Genomic DNA, 22,321 nt, shown 5'->3' on the forward strand with positions numbered 1-22,321 from the left:
TAGATATTTTATATAGATTTAAATATAATAAGATAAAATGACTATATTATTCCAATAACAGGAACTTGAAAATATTTTTAGTTTTTTTGGTAAAGTTGTAAAAACAATTTAAGAGTTAAAATTTAACCATGGTTAAGATTCTCAACCAATTATAATGTATTAAGCAAAGTAATAAACCCATTTAAAGAGTTAAAATTTAACCAGGGTTAAGACCCTAACCAATTATTATAAAAAAAATGGTTAGGGCTAACAAGAAAAATTGCAAAACGAAAACACAAAGAAAAGTCCCATAGCATCAAATCTATTTTCATAAAAAGCATAATAAAATCCTTTTATGGTTTTTTGTTATTAGGGAAGGGGCCTGTCCTGTTCGGGTTAAGAGGGGGTTTTGGGAAAAAGTCCAGTTTTTGGGGAATTTTTTTAAAAAAGGTTTGATAGAGAAAAGAGTGGTATAAAAAGGAAACAAAAATTGGTGATGGAGGTATGTCCATGGTGTCTTTCTGGTACCAAAGAATGTTCCATCTACTAGTGCTGTTCTTATTATAAGGTAAAAATTTAACACTTTTATTAATAAGTTAATCGCTTGATGTACTAAAGTTTCTGGGTTTTAATTGATAAATTATGATCCCCCTTTTTTCGGTTTGAATTTTTTGTTTGCATAGGCTGAGTTAGAAACTTGATTATAACGTAGATCCATGGATGTTGCTTGCGTGTTTATTTGGATTAGTTTGATTCTTGAACATTTCTTTATTACCACTCGATGTATCTGTCCACGATAATTGCCGGATTATTCGCGTAGGAGAATGTTCTTATTTTATTGCATTTGACCCAGTTGTTGCTTTGCATTTCAATCTTCGATGAAGGACCTGACTTGTATTGTTTGCACTTTTGTACGCTTTTCCTTTTTCTGAATGATTTTTCCTGTTTTTGATGATTTGTTTGTATGGTGTTTTTCATTAAGCTTTGGTCTTTTTCTTTTTCTGTAAAGTACGGGAAAGAGTCTAAGTTGAGGGTAGCTGAGATATTTAAGAGTTGTCTGCTGGTGACTCTTTCATCAGAGAGCAACGCTGGGAAAGGGAAATGGAGTGCAATAAGGATGAGGCCACTAGAGCTAAAGAGCTTGCTGAGAAGAAGTTCATAGCAAAGGATATTAATGGAGCAAAGAAATTTGCTTTGAAAGCCCAGAATTTGTATCCTAGTCTGGATGGCATTCCCCAAATGATAGCAACACTCGATGTTTATATTTCTGCGGAGAACAAAATCAATGGAGAAGCAGATTGGTATGCTGTGCTTGGTGTGAATCCACTGGCTGATGATGAATCGGTGAGGAAGCAATATAGGAAATTGGCACTAATGCTTCACCCTGACAAAAATAAGTCTATAGGAGCTGAAGGGGCATTTAAACTTATTTCAGAGGCTTGGAGTTTGTTGTCTGATAAGGGTAGGAGAGCAGCGTATGACAAGAGGAGGTATGCAAAAGTAACTCAAACAGTTCCAACACCTAGTGGGAGCTCAAAGGCGTCAAAAGCGGCTAATGGCTTTTACAACGCTGCCAAGACAAGCACTTCAAATGTGAAAACTTCCAAGAGTAGTAACCCTCATGCAGCTCAGTCATCGACCCCTTCTGGTCGTTCGTCAAATACTGCTGCTGGTCAGTCATCAAACCCTGCATCATTTCATAAGCCAAAACCAAATACCTTCTGGACTGTCTGTCATCGGTGCAAGATGCATTATGAGTATCTGAGAGTGTATCTTAATCATAATCTATTGTGCCCCAACTGCCATGAACCATTTTTGGCTGTAGAAACTGCTCCCCCAACTACATCTACCCCAACCCCTTGGAAATTTTCACAGCAGCGGCATAACTCAAATGGTCAAGCAGGTAACAAAAGCTCAAATAATATAGGAAGAAACCATTCCTCCTCTTATAGTGCTGCCGGATTTACTAGTCATGATTCATATAGTCAAAGCAACTTCCAGTGGGGTCCCTTTTCTAGGACAGGTGGTACTTCAACTGCAGCTCAAGCTGCTAGTGTGGTTCAGCAGGCATATGAGAAAGTGAGGAGGGAGCGGGAGGAAGCACAGGCAGCAACCAAAAGAGAAGAGGCCATGCGGAAAAAGCATCATGGCTCTAAAAGGGCAAGCGGTGCTTCTTCAAGCGGATACACTAATGCTTCAAAGAGGAGGAGGGGCATGGAAGATGGTAGTGCCAGCGTCCATGGAACTAGTATTACCAATCAAATGGGTGTAGGAAATGGTGGTGCAGCTAATCTATCAGGATCTAAGCTAGGCAGTTTAGAAGCTGGTTGGATCAATGGAACCAATAAGCACAATAATGCAAGAGATATCTCCCAGATAGAAATGCAATTTTTGTTGGTGAAGAAGGCGAAGAGAGAAATTCAAAAGAAACTGAATGAATGGAATTCAGCAGCGGCAGCTAAGACTACATCCAAAGATATTAAAGGCAATGAAAATGCAAACGAGAAACAAAACAAATCTTTTGTAAACAATGATACACAGGATCAGAAGAAGAAAGAGGGGCTTGTTGATGAAATCAACGGGGATCATTTTATCAACCCTTTTCCTGTCAGTTCTGGTGTTGGTTTTGATGCAGAAACATTGGAAGCAATGTCCATAGATGTCCCGGATCCAGATTTTCATGATTTTGACAAGGATCGAACTGAAAGATCTTTTGAAGATAACCAGGTATGGGCTGCATATGATGATGATGATGGGATGCCTCGATATTATGCTATGATACATAATGTTATTTCTCGAGATCCAATCAAGATGAGGATCAGCTGGCTTAATTCGAAAACTAACAGTGAATTGGGTCCACTTGACTGGGTGGGTTCTGGTTTCTCAAAAACCTGCGGGGAGTTTAGAATAGGTAGGCATGAGATTAACAGCTCACTTAATTCTTTTTCACACAAAGTTAGGTGGACAAAGGGGATGCGTGGGACCATTCGTATATATCCAAGAAAGGGTGATGTTTGGGCGATCTATAGGTACTGGTCCCCTGACTGGAATGAGTTAACAGCCAATGAAGTAATACACAAGTATGATATGGTAGAAGTACTGGATGACTACAATGAAGAACTAGGTGTCACAGTTACTCCCCTTGTCAAGGTTGCTGGTTTCAAGACGGTCTTTCACCGACATCTGGACCATAGAGAAATCAGGAGGATTCCAAGAGAAGAGATGTTTCGTTTCTCTCATCAAGTTCCTTCGTACTTGCTTACAGGTCAAGAGGCATCCAATGCTCCAAAGGGTTGCCGGGAGCTAGATCCAGCTGCTACACCAGTGGAACTTCTTCAGGTAATTATGGATGTTAAGGATGAAGAGATTCTGGAAAAGGGTAAGGTGATTACTGAAGAAAATGTTGTGGATGTCGAGAAAGCTAATGATGGAGGGGTGGGGGAGAATCGTGCCAAAACGAAGAAAGAAGAGGACAGTGGTTTTAAAGCTCTTGAAGACGTAGAAGTTTTAGTCAATGTTGGAAATACTTAAGAAAGCTGATAGAATGGAGCCATTTTGGAAGTAACTGGTTTTGAAGTGGACATGTTTTTTTGGACTGTCTGTAAAGTTGGGTGGAACTGATTTCATGGATTTGTTCATCAAATGTATTATCTCAGGCTGTTTTCGCACTTAAAGTTGCGAAGATAAATTCAAAATATATATAAAGTTGCAATGATCTGCAAGTTGATGAAATTCACTGAATAGAAAATCCACATGGTTTTGGGTGGTTACCCCGCTTCCCTGCAAAAGCGCATCGATTCTGCTAAATGGAACTTCATTGGGATTCAAAAGCAGCGAGCTACACAAGCTCTTCTGTGCCATTTCAGCCTTGAGACCCCTTTTCTCTATCATGCAGGCAGTTGGCGCTCTTACTATTTCAATGTTAAGTGTTTTTTCTTGCTCAATTCTCTCAACTATTAGCAGTTAATAGTCACGGATTCAAGACTTTTTGTACTTGGCCCTAGAGTTGTACCGTTAGCTCAGATTAGAGATTAAATAACACTACAGATTGTGAATTGATAACGTTACTGCTTAAACCATATTTGTAATCATCTTTTACTTTTTAATGGCTTATCCTTATTTTCAATGCCTTTGGATTTTGTGTTCAAATATATCTTCTCTAATTTGCCTTCCATTTTTTTGATTCCGTGTGCTCAGTTTCTTGGTTAATAATACCATAGCAGTACCTAAACTATATATTTCATTGTATTTTGGTCCCTTATTGAAAAAAAATAGGTAAACTGGTCATTATATTTGGGATGAAAGAGCAAAATAATCTCTTTGTTAAATGTTTATTTCAGCCTCATAATATAAATTTATCCTTCAATTTTTTCACTTTTTATTTGGTCCTTGCTTTTTTGTCTATATTTCAAAGGAAATAAGCGAAATAGTCCCCTTGTTAAATGTTTATTTTGGCCTTTTATATTCAAGTCACAAATTTAGCTTTTGACTTTCCCACTTTTTTGGATTTGGTCCTCACTCTTTTATTTGATGTAAATTGCCTTTTAATTTTTTTTATTGTTTACTTGATATTGTGTTGTCTTATAAATTATTAAATAATTTAAAAGTTACGAAAATTTTTAAAAGGTTAAAAAAATAATAACTAAAATTATAATTTCAAAAAATATGAAAACAAAAATCTAAAATTTCAAAAAAAAAAAATCAAGGTTTAACCTACAAATTGGTACTAAAATTGTCATTTTTTCCATTTTGGTACCTAAACATTTTTTTTTTTGTAATTAGTGGTACCTAAACTACTTTTCTTTTCCTAAATCGGTACTTTTGTTAGTTCAACTAGTGGTCAAACTGTTGAGTCTATCTAAAAGAAGATAATCAATTAAAAATTACCAAGTAAAAAAATAAGACAAAATGTATTGTTTTCTCTTTATATATATATATTCTTTTTACTCTATTTTTTCTTTCTTCTTTCTCTTATTTTGGGATTCTTCTACAAATGTGAGCATTTTGGGCTTCATGGTTTTGGTCAAGATTTTCAGAACCAAACTAATGACATTTGTAACACCCCATACTCAGCTCGATTGTCAAGTTTGAGCTACAGGATGCCACATTCTTTGCTGGAGCAATTACAACCAATTATATTCAATTCAGACTATTAAACATTTAAATACGAGTGACATATGTGAACTATACATTATAGGATCATTTCTTGGTTTTAGACGAGCTTACGAAAGCTCTTTTGCTAACTCAAGGTTGCATTAAGACCAATTTGTAAAGTTTACAAAATGTCAGGTTGACGTCGTGACGCCAAGAGTTCCTCGTCGTGACGCTACATACTAACTAGGTCTCATTGCAGTGTTAAGGAATCGACATTGTGACATGACCTTCGTTTTCCACAAAGTCCAATTTTATGCATTGCCCAACTAGAATAACACACATGGATGCCCTCAATGCCTAAATCGATCATGTAACATGTATTCAACCTTTTTAACCACCAATGTCCAAAAACATCAACACCATTTTCAAGCATAACTATTAACCATTTCATCCATTTACACTATCATTTTTCAAAATTGACCATTTGTATCATTTGAACAAAGTAAAACCTAGGTACATTCCACTTGACCAAAATGAAATCAGTTATACAAACTTAGTTGAGTCAAAAAAGGTGGTCCGGATGCTGACTTCAAATCTGAGGCTTCAAGGAGTACCTAAACCTGCGCACGAAGAAAACAAATCGTACGTTGAGCAACAAGGCTCAATGGTACTTTCATGATTCAATATAATATAACATAATTTAACAATATCAATAAAACAAGATGCACATAAGTAATAATTTGATACCCGACCCGATCGTCAGGTCTAAGGAACAAGGTGCCATGTTCGTTGCCGAAGCAACTACAATCAATGTTCAATCTAACATCATTACACATTTATTATAAGTAAATCATGTGTATTAACAATACAAAGTCATTTCCAGGTCTTGTATGAGCTTACGAAAGTTCTTTTGCTAACTTGGGATGGAAATGGATCAAATTGTAAAGATTACAACGTTACAAATTGACATTGCAACTTCGGGAGTTTCCTCATCGCAATGTGACTTTCTGACTAGGGTTTGTTGTGACCTTTAGGCTACGTCATCGCAACGTCAACCTTGAGTTGTTTATCATCACAACACTGAGGGTACATTGTTGCGACGTGACAAACTGTTACTTAAAAAAAATCAACTTGTTACAAATTTGGGTGATCTGAAAACATGAATACTTCATTCCCTTACAACCAATTCAACAACTTATCAATTACAACCAACCAAATTATGCATAAACATTAGCCATTACATCATGTTCAAAACATTATAACACAATTTGACCATTTATAGACTTTGAACAGGTGAACCCTAGGCACATGCCCTTAGATAAAAAGAAAACAACTATGCAAACTATATTGAGTTGATGGTTACGGTTTGGATGCTAACTTCACTTTCTCGGGGCTTAAAGAATACCTGCACCTGCGCACGGAGAAAACAAACCGTACACTGAGCAATAGGGCTCAGTGTTTCATTTTATATTCAAGATGTAGATATATAACATAACATTAACAATATGCTTTAAGAAAAAAATGCATTTATGTTATCAATATCTAATCAAATCATATTCCAAAATGTTAACCATTCTTCATTATCAATCTATCTGTATAAGCATACTATAACTTTATCAACCAACCTATTCAACAATGGAAATATATGTTCAATTCCAATTTCTTCACCAATTACCAATCATACAATACATTGCAATCAAACACACACATTTATGTAATTATACCATATGCTATTAACATCCCACTATTCAGGTTTCATGGAAATCATCTCTTTTACTTTGATTTTATACCATCCAAATTATTTTTTTGATTCTATCGACTCATTCATTTTTGTTTAGGCCCCTAGGGCTCGTTTCACCCATTTTGCATGTTAGATTATTTGCTTTTCTCAATTTATAAACTATATATGTATGCACAATCAATTCAATAGCATTACCAATTTCATTTTTGGCAATATATATCATATTCACCATTATAACCCCTATTAATCTGACTCGGACTCGAGCGAATACTAGGATCGTCAAACCAACACACCAAAATGGCACAAAAATGCATCATCAAATAAACTGAAGTAGGGTAATTGGCACGCAAAGTGCATACTAACGCATACTAGCACACGAAGCACATATTGGCGTACAAAGCGCATATCGGCATACGAAGCGCATCTTGGCACACGAGGTGCATCCTAGGGCATAAGCGCATAATCTCATACACAATCCAATCCTATGACATGCCAACTATATCTGACTCAGCCTGACTAATTAATAGGGTATCAATATTCAATTCCTTTCCACAATTTAATACACATACTATTTCTCAGTCATTTTAACTATCACAATCCAATTCATTAACATACCACATGTAATTCATACAATTCAATACATATTTTTGCCCAATTCCAAAATGCACATCATATTTCAAACAATGCATGATATTTTACATTTTATTCACTTTAGTCCTGTATTTCGACAATTCATATTCAAGGTCAATCCAATTATTCAATTTACCACTATACACTCACCTTGACATTCCCATATGCAGATAACATGAAAATAAAATTAATTATTATGATCTTCAATCATAAATGCACAAACTAGAGTTTTCGGTCACTCATCAACAAATCTTGCTTTTCCTTTCCTTTTCAAAGTTTCCGCATCAATGTTAGCTACAAATAGTCACAAAACATATAACACTATCAATTTCTAGCCAATTCACAACCAATTATCAATTCATGCAAATTTTGAAATTTATTCAATTTAGTCCCTAAAACTGGGAGTAGGTTTCGGTCTAAAGCTTCAGATTAAAATCTGATTTCACATATATTCACTAAGAGCCCTCTGCTTTCTATTCCTGCTGATATTTCATAACATTTTTTCATTTTATTCAATTTGGTCCCTAATGTACAAAAGTAGCAATTAAACTTTACAATTTAATACTCTTCATATACTAAGCTTTATTTCTAACAAGTTCACATCAATTTCATTCAATTATCAACAATGACAACTTTTAAAAACTCTAGTAGTTTTACAAATTAGTACATGGGTTTGCTAAATCAAGCTCCCATGACCTCAAATCTATTAAATTAATGAAAAATGGTTAGGGACTTAATTAAAATTGATGGCCATATATCAAAGGGTTTCAAAGCTTTCTTCTTTCGTGTATTAATGGTGGACGGCAGCTCAGGAAGAAGATGAAATCAAATTCTCATCTTTTCCCACTTTTAATTAACTTATATAGTAAGTTCAATCTTCATTAAATTTGATTAATTAATTTAATCAAGTTTAATTAAGCTTTCGTCCTTAATTAACTTAAACTAATGACAATTAACATCACATCCTACTATTATGCACTTAAAATAAGTTTAATTTCCATTTTAATCATTTGGATAATTGCTATCTAAGTCCCTAAGCCTTATCCTAATTAAAAACCTATAGTGATTAAACTTTTACAATTCAGTCGTTGAGCCTTAATTAGACACAATTTCGGCTAAATCACTTAACCATTTCTCAATTCAACAACATACTAACTCTGTAAATATTTTTATTTAATATTTACAGATTTATTTTACAAAAACGAGATCCTGAACTCATATTTTCGACACCACTGGAAATTGGGTCATTACAATTCTCCCCTTTAAGAAATTTTGTTCCCAAAATTTACCTAAAAAGAGGTGGGGATACTGGGATTTCATTGTCTCTTCTCGTTCCCAAGTTGCTTCTTTTACGCTATGACTGTGCTATAGAACTTTCACCAATAGCACACCTTTATTTCTTAGCTCTTTTACTTATCGAGCTAACATTTCAATCGGTGCTTCCTCATAAGATAAACTAGGCTAAACTTCAATTTCTTCCATATGAATAATATGAGACAGGTCAGATCGATATTTTGCAATTCCAATGGTAGAGCTAGGTAATATATAACTAGTCCAGCACTTTCTAAGATTCCATATGACTTGATAAATTTAAGACTTAATTTCCCTTTACGACCAAAACGCAAGATCTTTATCCACGAAGATACTTTCAAGAATACCCTATCGCACATGACATATTCGATATCTTTATGTTTCATAACAACATACAATTTTTGTCTATCAGACGTTGCTTGCAATTTGACACTGATTAATTTTACCATATTTTCAGCTTCCTAAATCAATTCCAAACTGACAACCTTTCTCTCGCTCAATTATGACCAACAAATAGGTGTTCTACATCTACAACCATATAAAGCTTCGTATAGAGCCATTTGAATGCTCAATTGAAAACTGTTATTATACACAAATTCAGCTAACAATAAATAACACTCTCAGTTAGTATCGAGATGAATAATACAAGCTCACAACATATCTTCCAATACTTAAATAACTCACTCTAATTGACCATCATAATGAGGATGGAATGTCGTGTTGAAATTGAACCTCATACATAATGATTCATGCAATTGTTTCCAAAATCTCAAGGTAAAACGAGGATCTCGATCGATGATAAAAGACACAGACACATTGTATAGTATAACTATATTATGAATATAAACTTTAGCTAACTTTAGAAGTGACCAATCAATTCTCACTGTCTGGAAATGAGTAAACTTTTTCATCCAATCCATTATCATCCAAGTCACATTTCTTTTGCTCGAAGATAATGATAGACCAACTACAAAATCCATAGCAATCCGTTCTCATTTCCATTTTGGAACCGAGTTAGGCTAAAGCAACCTAATGGGAACTTGATGCTCGTTCTTCACCCACTAGCAGATGAGGCGTTTAGCAACATACTCCACAATTTCTCTTTTCTTCTAGGCCACTAGTATGATTCTCGCAAGTCACGGTACATTTTCGCACTATCGATGTGCATGGAAAAATGACCATCATGAGCCTCATGCAAAATCATTTCTTTCAGATTAGTATTATTAGGAACACAGATTCAATTTCGAAATTGGAGGCAATCATTTGAGTCAATGTTGAAAATCTCAATGTCACCTTGCTGAACAAGTTTCATCTTCTCCGTTAACGTAGCATCAATAAATTGTGCCTCCTTAATATGATCAAGTAGTACGGGCTTAACTTTCAACTCAACCAATAGGTTGCCATCACCACAAATACTGAGATGGGCAAGCATCACTCTTAATTCAATTACTGACTTCCAGCTCAGAGCATTGGCAACGACATTCGCTTTTCTCGGACGGTAATTGATTACAAAATCATAATCTGTCAAAAATTTGATCCTATGACGTTGTCTTAGGTTCAACTCCTTTTGGGAGGGAAGATATTTGAAACTTTTGTGATCTGTATAAATATGACACTTTTCACCATACAATAGTCCTCCAGATCTCTAGAGCAAATACCACAACAGCAAGCTCTTGCGTTCACGCGTTTTCAGCTGTCAGGACACATACATAATTAATTTTCCATCTTGCATCAAAACACAACCCAAGTCATTCAATGAAGCATAACTATAAACAATAAATTCTTTTCCCGATTCGAACAAAGTCAGGATTAGTGCTTCTATCAGCATAACTTTCAGCTTCTCAAAATTGTCCTAACACTGATTATTCCACACAAATGGCACATTTCTATGTTGGAGTTTCATCATCGCCAAACCAATTTTAGAAAAGCTGTTCACAAATCTCTTGTAATAATCAACCAAGCTGATGAAGCTTCAAATTTCATATACATTTTCTTTAAAAATACCACTTCAGATAACCAAAACTCATATTTACTAAGCTTCCCAAAAAGTTACTTCTCACGTAATACTTGCAGTACGATTATCAAATGTTTCTCATGCTCAACTTCTGATTCAGAGTATATTAAGATGTCATCAATAAACACCACCATGAACTAATCCAAATAGGGCTAGAAAATACGGTTCATGAGATTCGTGAACGTCACAGGTGCTTTCATCAGCCCGAATAGAATCACAAAAATTTCATAGTGACCATACTGCATAGGAAACACTATTTTTGGTACGTCACTATTTTTCACCTTCAACTAATAATATCCCTATCTCAAACTAATCTTGTAGAAGATTGATCCACCTTTCAATTGATCCACCTTTCAATTGATTAAATAAATCGTCGATATGCAACAATGGAAATCAGTTCTTAATTTTTAGCTTATTCAACTATCAATAATCAATTCAAAACTCATCTTTCTTCTTAACAAACAATACTGGAGCTCCCTAGGGCAATATATGTCACACTCGTGTTTCTTCACAGACACAAATTTATAGAAGAGTTGGGAGTTAATTAACTAAAATACTAAGTCGACGGGCTCTCCCAAAAAATTTAGAAATTTAAGTGGGTGGATCGTGAAAAAGTTGGTTTTCAATTCTAGTTTGGTTAAGATGGAACTGTCTGGTTCCATAGTGGGAGACACAATGATTAACGATGGATGGCTACTGTAGACTATGGAGGCCATGCAAATTTAAGATATATATATGTATGTGTGTGAAAGAAATTCTTCTCAATCGACTTATAATTTCCTTCTTGTCTGTAATGTCTTCTTCCGTTGCCCTGAAGAAGAGGAGGTTATGGAAGCTCTGCACGGGGTGATGAATGTGAGACTTGAGTTTGGAAAGAAGAGAATTTAGTAAGCAGGTAAGCTCCTAAGTTTCTCTGTATTCGTGATCTAGAAGAAAGAGAAGTAAAAATTTTTGAAAAGCTTCGCTGCAATATTGGATTCAAGGTTTTGAGATTGGAATACTTTTGGTCTAACCGAAATACCTATATGGTTGTCATGCTTAGCTGTCAGGATGAAAAAGGATTTGACGAGGACAAAGGATGTAAGGTAAGTTTCTGTACTTTACCTTTAAGTGGTTAATGAAAATGTGTTGCTTAAATAATTTGCGTTGTGTCTATTCTAAGTTGTTTGAATCCATTGTTGTGTATGTTAATGGAGAATGAGTATGCTGTGAATGCATAACACTGTATAAGTATGATTGTTGAATATCAAATGCTTATGATATGACATTTAAATAAGTGGCATACTATATGTTATGCAATAAGTACTTTGATTTGCATAAAATACATGATTATGATATATGCAGAGTAGAGAGGAAATTACCTTGACAAGGTAGATGAAGATAGGAAAAATTAGTGTAATGGGGGAATGGATGGATTGTTATGGGACTCAAGGGAGTTTAGTGGCATTGTCGAATGGTTATCTTCTGGATCGCTAGAGCGACACCGTGACAATGGTCTATCAAATTTATGGAGTGACACCATGATGACGGTTATCGACTGGTCTTTTGAGGAGACACCTCAAAAGAGGTTTACTAATTATTTAGAATCAAAGGCCCATTTGAGTCATGACATTGATTAGAGGCTTTAAGCCTATAAGACTGTAAGACCATGGTTAGGCTATGGCAACATATGAAGTCCGCCAGGACAGTAAACATGTCATCATATAGTGTAAGACCATAGCTAGGTTATGGAAACATACGAAGTCTGAAATGACAGTAAACATGGCATCATATATGATCGCGAGGTTTCATGATAAGTTTTAAATATTTATAATTACTCGTTCTTGGACTAACTATTATCGCGATGTAGGCAAGTGTACCTATTGAACAGTAGTATAGTTTTAGCAAGACCAGATTGTCGAACCCAAAGGAACTAAAAGTACTAGTAATAACTGTCTTTTTATTATCTAGCCTAAGAATAAAGAGATTTTGTTTTAATTAACTAATTATCTAAACTAAAAACTCACAGAGAAAAGAATTGGGGAATTGCTTTTAGGAAAATCGATTGAATGAAAACAATATCTAAGGAAAAATCCACCTAGACTTTACTTGTTATTCTGGCTCCGAATCGGACGATTTATTCATTCAACTTGTTCCGTAGAGATCCCTAAGTTATGTTATTATCCCTATTCAAGACTAATAACGTCTAATCCCTAGATTGAATAACCGAGACTTTTCTCTAATTAACACTCTAGGGTTGCATTAACTCGATCTATGGATCCGCTTATTAGGTTTCACCCTAATCTGGCAAAATCTTGTCACCCTATTTCTAGGTGCGCAATCAACTCTGCTTAATTATGACAAAAGTACTCTTAGACGGGGGTCTATTCCTCCTCTGAATAAGAGCATGTCTTGAATCAATATCCTGGGATATCAAAACAAGAATTAAGAACACATAATTAAAAACAAGTTAAATATTTATCATACGATTCAGAAAATAATAACAAGATTCGTCTTAGGTTTCATTCCCCTTAGGTATTTAGGGGTTTTAGTTCATAACTAAATAAGAAAACATCTCAGAAGAATAAAGAATACAAAACATAAAGAAAACCCAAAACTCCTGAAGGGAAATTGAGGAGAGATCTTCAGTCTTGATGATGAATCTTGGCTTCCGAGATGGATCAATCGGCTTCCTTGGAGTAATTCCTTACCCCCTCTTCTCCTTCTCCCTTTTCTCCTCTTCTAGGGTGTATTTATAGGCTTTGGAATGCCTATAAGCCCTCAAAAGTGGCCTTTTCCGAATTGGACTTAACTTAGGCTCGACAGGGACACGCTCGTGTGACATGCCCGTGTGCGATTACTTCAGGTCGTGTTCGAGCCTATTAAAATAGCATGGTCATGTGCTATACCCGTGTGAATCGTGCTTCATTCTGCCAGATTGACACGGCCGTGTGGTCTGCCCATGTGAAGAGGTCCAGGCCGTGTTGATTTCGTACTTTGGCCCATTTTCTTTGTTTTTGGCCCGTTTCTCGTTCCTTTCGCTCTCCTATGCTCTCCAAAGTATAAAATATGAAATTGAAGCATTAGGAGCATCGAATTCATCAATTCTAATGAGAAATCATCCATAAAAGGCATTAAACATGGGGTTAAAATATGTATAATTTACGGTTTATCAAATACCCCCACACTTAGGCATTTGCTTGTCCTCAAGCAAAATTCTCAACTCATAATCAAAATAAATTCTTCTCAACTTGTAATTTCTATCGATAATATCTCAGAATAATCCATATATAATCATACATTGAGAATTCAACTGAAAGAACATAAAAGTTTCAAACATTCCAAGTTGAGTATTTAATCATGCAAACATAGGTGTCTCTCCGCATCTAAGTAATTACCTTTAATTCAGAATATCACAGAGTTTCACATCCTCACTAAAGATTCATTCAAATCACTCGAGGTGTTCAAGGACAATAAATGAAGCACTCAATAGTCAATAATGAAAAGTCATTACCATAGGCTTGCATGAAAATCAAATTTCCACCACTATAATTTAAGATGATACATAAATCAAAACGTCTTTAGAGGGTTGTAATGAGGCTTGGTTAGGGGGGTGTGGTCACAAGCTGAAAGAAAGGGTTAGAATCAAGATTGAATTGAAAAATTGCCTAACTAGAAAAAAAGTTAATCTTCACTTGCGTACAACAAAGCTTCTTCTCAGAATATAAAATTACAGATATGTATACATAGTTGTTTTTTTTAATTAAGAACAAGTTAAATAATATAGACTAACTACTGAGAACAAAACATAGCTAGGCAACCCATTCAACTCAAATCTCGAAAAAAAATAGGGATTAATTTAAGGGATTTCAATAATAATGGGTTAAAGGTTAATATTAAGGGTAATACAAGAAATGGCTTGTTAGGCTCAAGGGGATTTACTAGGGGTTAATCGTGGAGGTAGGCTTTTCATGGCATGAGTGGGTTAATCCTAAGTGCCTTAATCATTTTGACATATCAAATCAAATGGTGTGGTCTTGACATGCATAACCAAGCAAGTTATAGAATAACAGTTCAATATTGACGCGCTCAAACCAATAATAAAAGTGAGCATGAAAGAATTAATAGATGCTAAAAAGGCTAAAAAATCTCACAAAAATTATGGCTTTTTGATGTTTAGACTCGTAAATTCCAATTCAAAGTAATACCTAGACTTGGGGAAACAACCTATAATTTTAAATTCTTAAAAATCAACTTATCATGCTTGATTCTCTAATGTCTTAAAGTTTAAACAATCAATGCATAAATGCCTATATTTTAATTCAAGAAATATCAATCAAAATCATAAATCAATTAAAATTTATCCTAAATATGATATTAGAGTTTTTCAAGAGAATAAGGTGATTATTCAGGGATTTTTCTGATAATTAATGAATGCCCCCCACACTTAAGATGTACATTGCCCTCAATGTACAAAGATAGATATTAGAGTATAAAAATAAGATAGGGAGAGAAGTGAAACTTCCTGTATGATGAATTCCTCAAACTAAAATTTTGGAGAGTGATCGATTCGAGAGTGGAGGAGGATACTCCGGCGCTCGTTGAGGTTCATTAGGCCATAAGTCCTGTGCCAAAAGAATATTATCTAGTGGTAGCTATGGTCATGGTCAAGCAGGACATGGCAGTCGTGGAGAACCTTTCTCGGTGGAGTTTTAGTTCTTATGTGATGATGACCTTAAGAGCTCTATATAATTGTGATAAAATTAGGAACTTTTTAAGGGATATTAGGAAAAATAATTACTCAAAAAGAAAAAAAAATATTTGATAATTAAAATAAAATTTCTAAAATCTAATAAAAATAAAGAGTAGTTTCAATAAAAATTAAACATATAAAATAATAAATAAATATTTCTAAACATCTTCATCGCTGGATGGTTCACGAGGTGGGACTGGCGATGAGATGTGGAGGTGCTGACAAATCTGTTGTATGGTAGCAACAATGTTGTCAAACCATTGAAAACACTAATGCTTGAATCGGGTAAGGCGCTCAGAGATGTCAGCATATGAAGCCGTCGCATGAACTGGACGAGAGGGTGGTGGTGGCTGAGTTAGTGGGTCCTCGTGCTGTGGGGGGACATCATCAGGAATGTCCTTGTAGGCTTCCTCCTCAGTAGATTGGGTGAGACGATATTGGGGAGGGTAGGTTCCTCGAGGCCTCTTGATCATCCTCATGCTAAGCATGCTCGAGATGCCTTGTGGAGACATCTAGCTGATGAGGGTGAGGGATGATTCTTGGGCCGCGGTGTTGAGGAGCCCAAAGTGTCGCGCCAGCCTAGTCACGTAGGGGCCAATGGAGATAACCCATTTCCGATAGCCCTCTGTCTGGTGCTGAATCATAAGATGAAATAGGCAAGGTCGATGACGTGCCCTTGCGACATGCACCATAAGAAGTAGACGTTGTGGGTGTTGACGATGCTAGTGCTCTCTCGGCTCCCTATAATCGTGTGAGCTAAAATAGCGTGTAAGTACCTCAGGTATGGTGGGAGAATTGATGCCTTGGAACGGCTAGGATTGTACGAGGCCGTGCTAGGGGCCAAAGTGTGCTAGCACTTTGAGGGAGAGAAATGTATGTGGCGACTGAGAGCATGAAGTTTATTCTCTTCTTGAAACTCCTCCGTATATAGGCCTAGACCAGCACCGAACTCTGGGACGCTTAGCTGGTGGATTAATCCGCCTAGGCGAAATTGGACCGTGCCGGGATCATCATACTTGTCATTACGATCTGGAGATGGAACATTAAGCATAGTTCCATCGTGAGCTCGAGGTATGTTGGCTCGATAATCCCGAAGAACAGCTCTCAAAGGTTGGTGGTTAGGAGAGCCCGAATCGCGTCAGCCATCTAGACTTGTTCTACCGTAGCCCAGTGGATACAGCGGCCCGCAATTAAGGGTCGGGCTTGAAGTATTTGGAAAAGTTCTTCCTAAGGCCCTCGGGGAAACTATAGGAGAGGGTGACAAATTTTCGCAGTTGGGCCCGCAAAAGAGGACGCTCCCTTCCTCTTCTTCGAAACAGGTACGGCGATTTTCTTTCCTCTTGACGATGACATGGTACCTGCGATTAGAATCATCAAGTCATCTTGATAAGCGGTCGAAGTATAAGGAATGCAATTTCCAACTAAAAAGTAGACTTTCAACCACAACCAAACATAACTAATATAATAATTTCGTGACTTTGTCATTGTATGTAGTAATGGCATGTGTAAAAGAATGAAGCTTTCCTAACAACATGAAATGTATAAGAATTAATTGAACAATGCAAATTACATGAGAGATATTGGCATGGGAATATCATGAGAATGAGCATGGTAAAATCATGGGTATGAAGTTTCCTAAATAACATGCAATTTATAATAACTAACTCAAAATGCAAACTAAATGATAAAGTAATGAACAGAAATGGAAGATAGTTTAAAAGAAATGGAGATTATTGCAATAATAAGCATTAGTAATAAGTAAAATAGAAGTGAAGAGAGTAAAAAAATGCTAAGGGAGAGAGATTGGGCATCAAAAATGAAGTTGAAGGCGGCGCACGGGCTTGGCAAGGGGGCCGTGTGGAGTTGTAGCAGCTAGGGTTAGGGTTTTTGAATGGGAAAGGAAGTGAATAGTGTAGGGTATTTATAGATTTTTGGGGCACACAACCATGGCACACGCCTGTGTCCCTCAATTTCAGCCCGTGTGATTCGCGAATTTCAAATTTGGGTGCTTCTGACAGTTACTAGACGCCCGTGTTCCTCGGGCGTGTGGGTTCACATGACCCACATGGCCGTGTCTAGCTTCATTCGCTTCTCCCACGCCCGTGTGTTCAAGCTCCACGCCCGTGTTAAGTTAACAGGTTCGACCACGGGTGTTAGACACGGGCGTGTCGCACGCCCTTGCTAATATTTGAGTTTCAACCACGGGTCTTCCACACGGGCGTGTCACACGCTCGTGTTGTTTTGGCAGGCTCGACCATGGCCATGTCACATGGCCGTGGTGTTTTATCGTAGCCCGTGTTAGGGAAATCTTTTGCCCTGTTTTCACACGGCCTTAAGCACGCCCGTGTGCTTGGCCGTGTCTCTGTGGAAACACCTGTATTCAAGATCTCTATTAGTAGGTTAGGAGTTGAATACCAAAATTTAAAGAAATTAATAATGTTAGTGCTCGGGTTGCCTCCCAAGAAGCGCTTATTTATAGTCTAAGCTCGACTTACCTCTTCAGTGAATGGTCATGGCGGTTTGAGGAGTTTATACTCCTCATTCCTGCTATCAATCTCATCAAAATAAGGTTTTAATCGGGTGTTGTTTACCTTAAAAGTGTCGAACTTGGGATGACTTACCTCTACCGTACCAAATGGAAAAATACTGAGTACTGTAAGAGGGATTTCCTCATTCGGTGTGGTAGTGACAATGTGGGGATCTGCGGCTTCTAGTAAGACTTTATCACCAACCTTAAGTTGAGTTTGAGAGGTATCGGGATCATTTTGGCGTAGTTTTGGTTTATAGTGTGTTCTCAATTTATGTGCTCGCCATTCGTCTAGCTCCTCTATCCGTAGCCTTCGTTCTCCATGAATGTGCCCTCTATCATTTCTAGAACATGGCTTGTGAACTTCTTTGAAGCTCAATTTCTGCAAAGTCATATTGTCAGTTTTAGTAGATTTACCTTCAATGTTCGATGTGATGCCAGAATTACGAGCTTGAAGGGTGATCGTTTCGTCTCCCACACGAAGTGTAAGCTCACTTGTGCCAACATCAATAATTGTTTTACCAGTTGCTAAAAAGGGCCTCCCTAAAATCAAAGGGGTGTTATTATCCTCTTCTATGTCTAGAACAACGAAATCAACAGGAAATATGAACTTATCTACTTTCACTAGTACATCTTCAATAATACCCCTAGGAAATCTTATAGTTTTATCTGCCAATTGAATGCTCATCCTAGTTTGTTTAGGTTTCCCAAGACCTAGTTACTTAAACATTTTGTAAGGCATGACGTTAATACTAGCCCCTAAATTAGCTAATGCATGACTTATATCTAAACTACCAATTAAGCAAGGAATTGTAAAACTCCCTGAATCTTTCAATTTGTAGGGTAGCTTATTCTGTAGAATAGCTGAGCAGACTGCGTTTAGCTTCACATGCGATGCTTCGTCCAACTTCCGCTTATTTACTAAAAGCTCTTTTAAAAATTTCATTGTATTTGGCATCTAAGACAAAGCTTCAATAAATGGTAAGTTAATATGTAATTTTTTCAAAAGTTTAAGGAATTTACCGAATTGTTCTTCTGAGCAGTCTTTCCTTGTCACATTAGGGTATGGGACACGAGGTCTATATTCTTCATTCACCATTTTTGTTATGATTTACCTCACTTTTACCTTTGCTCACCACAGTTTCTTGCATCAAATCTAGCTCAGGCACAATGAATCCTTCCTTATCTTGAGTGTTTATTGCGTTGAGGTGTTCCCTTGGATTAGGTTCAGTATTACTTGGCAAGCTACCTTGTGGCCATTCGGAGATTAGTTTGGATAGCTGGCCTATCTGAGTTTTGAGCCATTGGATCGATGCTTGTTGATTCTTAAATGTTGTCGGTATTTTGGAAATGGGTTTCTGATACCGAGATGAATTTAGAGAGCATCTCTTCAAGTTTTGGTTTCTTCTCTTGTTGATAAGATGGCTGTTGAAAACCCTGAGGATTTTGTGGCTTTTGATTCCTTTGACCACCCCAAGAGAAATTTGGGTGGTTCCTCCAACCTGCATTATAAGTATTACTGTATGGGTTATTTTGAGATGGAAAGTTATTGTTACCCATAAAGTCGACTTGTTCCTCTTCGGTTGTAAGATTGAAGGATTGATATTCTGTATGCACACCTTCTCCACTTGACACACCTCATTACTGGATGTACCTGCGTAGAACCAAGTAAACCATCAATCTTTTTATTGAGAAGTTCTACCTGATTTGACAGCATAGTAACTGAGTCGACGTTATAAACACCGGTTGTTTTTGTTGGCTTAGTCCTTATGACTTGCCACTAATAATTATTCAGTGACATTTCTTCAATGAATTTATAAGCCTCTTCAGGTGTTTTGTTATTGATGGTTCCTCCAGCAGCCGCGTCAATCATCTGTCTTGTTGAGGGATTCACACCATTGTAAAACGTTTGAACTTGCAGCCATAGAGGTAACCCATGGTGAGGGTACCTTCGCAATAGATCCTTGTAACTCTCCCATGCATCGTTAAGTGTTTCTAAGTCCATCTGCACAAAAGAAGAGATATCATTACGTAACTTAGCCGTTTTAGCCAGCAGAAAATATTTTAATAGAAATTTTTCGGTCATTTGTTCCCAAGTAGTCATAGACCCTCATGGTAACGAGCTCAACCACTGTTTAGCTTTGTTTCTCAATGAAAAAGGGAATAACCGAAGGTGAATGGCATCATTAGAAATGTCATTAATTTTGAAAGTGTCGCAAAACTCCAAAAAATTTGCCAAGTGAGTGTTGGGATCCTCATCATGCAAACCATCAAACTGAACAACCTGTTGTATCATCTGAATTGTGTTAGGTTTCAGTTCAAAATTATTCGCAGCAATAGCAAGTCTAACTATACTTGACTCAGTTTCTATTAAAGAAGGTTTAGCATAGTCATACATAGTACATGGAGCAGGATTTGACTAGTCACAATTGCAGAAGGTAGCTGATTGCCTTGGTTTTCAGCCATCTCTTCGGTTGGGGGTTGAGTATCGTCTTCTTGCTCGTTCTCCGTGTATCTTAAGCTTTGCCTTATTTCTCTTTGGTTTCTACGAACTGTGTGATCGATTTCTTCGTCAAACAGTAATGGTCCCGATGGGTTTCTTCTAGTCATAAACTGTGAAAACCTGCCAAAAGAAGGAAAAAGGAAGTTAATAAATAATAAAATTAAATTAAATTGCAAGAAAGATAAATGGCTAAAGTAATAAAAATTGAGTGCTCTTAATATTTCAGTTCCCCGGCAGCGGTGCCAAAAACTTGGTCACAAGGTTTTGTGATAGGTTTTAAATATTTATAATTACTCGTTCTTAGACTAACTATTATCACGATGTAGGCAAGTGTACCTATTAAACAGTAGTATAGTTTTAGCAAGATCGGATTGTCGAACCCAAAGGAACTAAAAGTACTAGTAATGACTGTCTTTTTATTATCTAGCCTAAGAATAAAGAGATTTTTTTTTAATTAACTAATTATCTAAACTAAGAACTCACAGAGAAAAGAATTGGGGAATTTCTTTTAGGAAAATCGATTGAATAAAGACAATACCTAAGGAAAACTCCACCTAGACTTTACTTGTTATTCTGGCTCCGAATCGGACGATTTATTCATTAAACTTGTTCCGTAGAGATCCCTAAGTTATGTTATTATCCCTATTCAAGACTAATAACGTCTAATCCCTAGATTGAATAACCGAGACTTTTCTCTAATTAACACTCTAGGGTTGCATTAACTCTATCTATGGATCCCCTTATTAGGTTTCACCCTAATCTGGAAAAATCTTGTCACCCTATTTCTAGGCGCGCAATCAACTCTGCTTAATTATGACAAAAGTACTCTTAGACGGGGGTCTATTCCTCCTCTGAATAAGAGCATGTCTTGAATCAATATCCTGGGATATCAAAACAAGAATTAAGAACACATAATTAAAAACAAGTTAAATATTTATCATACGATTCAGAAAATAATAACAAGATTCGTCTTAGGTTTCATTCCCCTTAGGTATTTAGGGGTTTTAGTTCATAACTAAATAAGAAAACATCTCAGAAGAATAAAGAATACAAAACATAAAGAAAACCCAAAACTCCTGAAGGGAAATTGAGGAGAGATCTTCAGTCTTGATGATGAATCTTGGCTTCCGAGATGGATCAATCGGCTTCCTTGGAGTAATTCCTTACCCCCTCTTCTCCTTCTCCCTTTTCTCCTCTTCTAGGGTGTATTTATAGGCTTTGGAATGCCTATAAGCCCTCAAAAGTGGCCTTTTCCGAATTGGACTTAACTTAGGCTCGACAGGGACACGCTCGTGTGACATGCCCGTGTGCGATTACTTCAGGTCGTGTTCGAGCCTATTAAAATAGCATGGTCATGTGCTATACCCGTGTGAATCGTGCTTCATTCTGCTAGATTGACACGGCCGTGTGGTCTGCCCATGTGAAGAGGTCCAGGCCGTGTTGATTTCGTACTTTGGCCCATTTTCTTTGTTTTTGGCCCGTTTCTCGTTCCTTTCGCTCTCCTATGCTCTCCAAAGTATAAAATATGAAATTGAAGCATTAGGAGCATCGAATTCACCAATTCTAATGAGAAATCATCCATAAAATGCATTAAACATGGGGTCAAAATATGTATAATTTATGGTTTATCAATATAGTGTAAGACCATAGTTGGGCTATGACAACATATGAAGTCTGCTAGGACATTGATCCAAGAAGCCCACCAGAACATAAAAGGGGAAGTCATTGTATGACTTGCACAATGAGTAGCATGATAAAATGATTATGGTGCATCTGAGGACTCGGGCGAA

At 36.7% G+C, this 22,321-nt stretch overlaps 1 protein-coding gene and 1 non-coding gene across 4 annotated transcripts; both read left to right on the forward strand.

Moving 5' to 3' along the window:
- Positions 1-253: 253 nt before the first annotated feature.
- On the forward strand, positions 254-4,105 carry LOC107886432 (uncharacterized). 3 transcript variants are annotated; one of them, XM_041093565.1, is made up of 2 exons: positions 254-547; positions 1,059-4,105. In XM_041093565.1, the coding sequence occupies exon 2, from the start codon at positions 1,081-1,083 to the stop codon at positions 3,508-3,510; it is 2,430 nt and encodes an 809-aa protein (XP_040949499.1). In that variant the 5' UTR covers positions 254-547; positions 1,059-1,080; the 3' UTR covers positions 3,511-4,105. The 3 variants fall into 3 exon arrangements, with proteins under 3 accessions (XP_040949499.1, XP_040949498.1, XP_040949496.1); XM_041093564.1 differs by having other exon boundaries at positions 261-547; positions 962-4,105; XM_041093562.1 differs by having other exon boundaries at positions 261-547; positions 989-4,105.
- A 15,854-nt stretch (positions 4,106-19,959) lies between these two features.
- On the forward strand, positions 19,960-20,066 carry LOC121225261 (small nucleolar RNA R71). The gene has a single exon (XR_005923154.1). It is a non-coding gene; the product is annotated as a small nucleolar RNA R71 (small nucleolar RNA).
- Positions 20,067-22,321: the final 2,255 nt, after the last annotated feature.

The sequence above is a fragment of the Gossypium hirsutum genome, chromosome A03, assembly GCF_007990345.1.
Source record: "Gossypium hirsutum isolate 1008001.06 chromosome A03, Gossypium_hirsutum_v2.1, whole genome shotgun sequence".
Taxonomy (NCBI): Eukaryota; Viridiplantae; Streptophyta; class Magnoliopsida; order Malvales; family Malvaceae; genus Gossypium; species Gossypium hirsutum.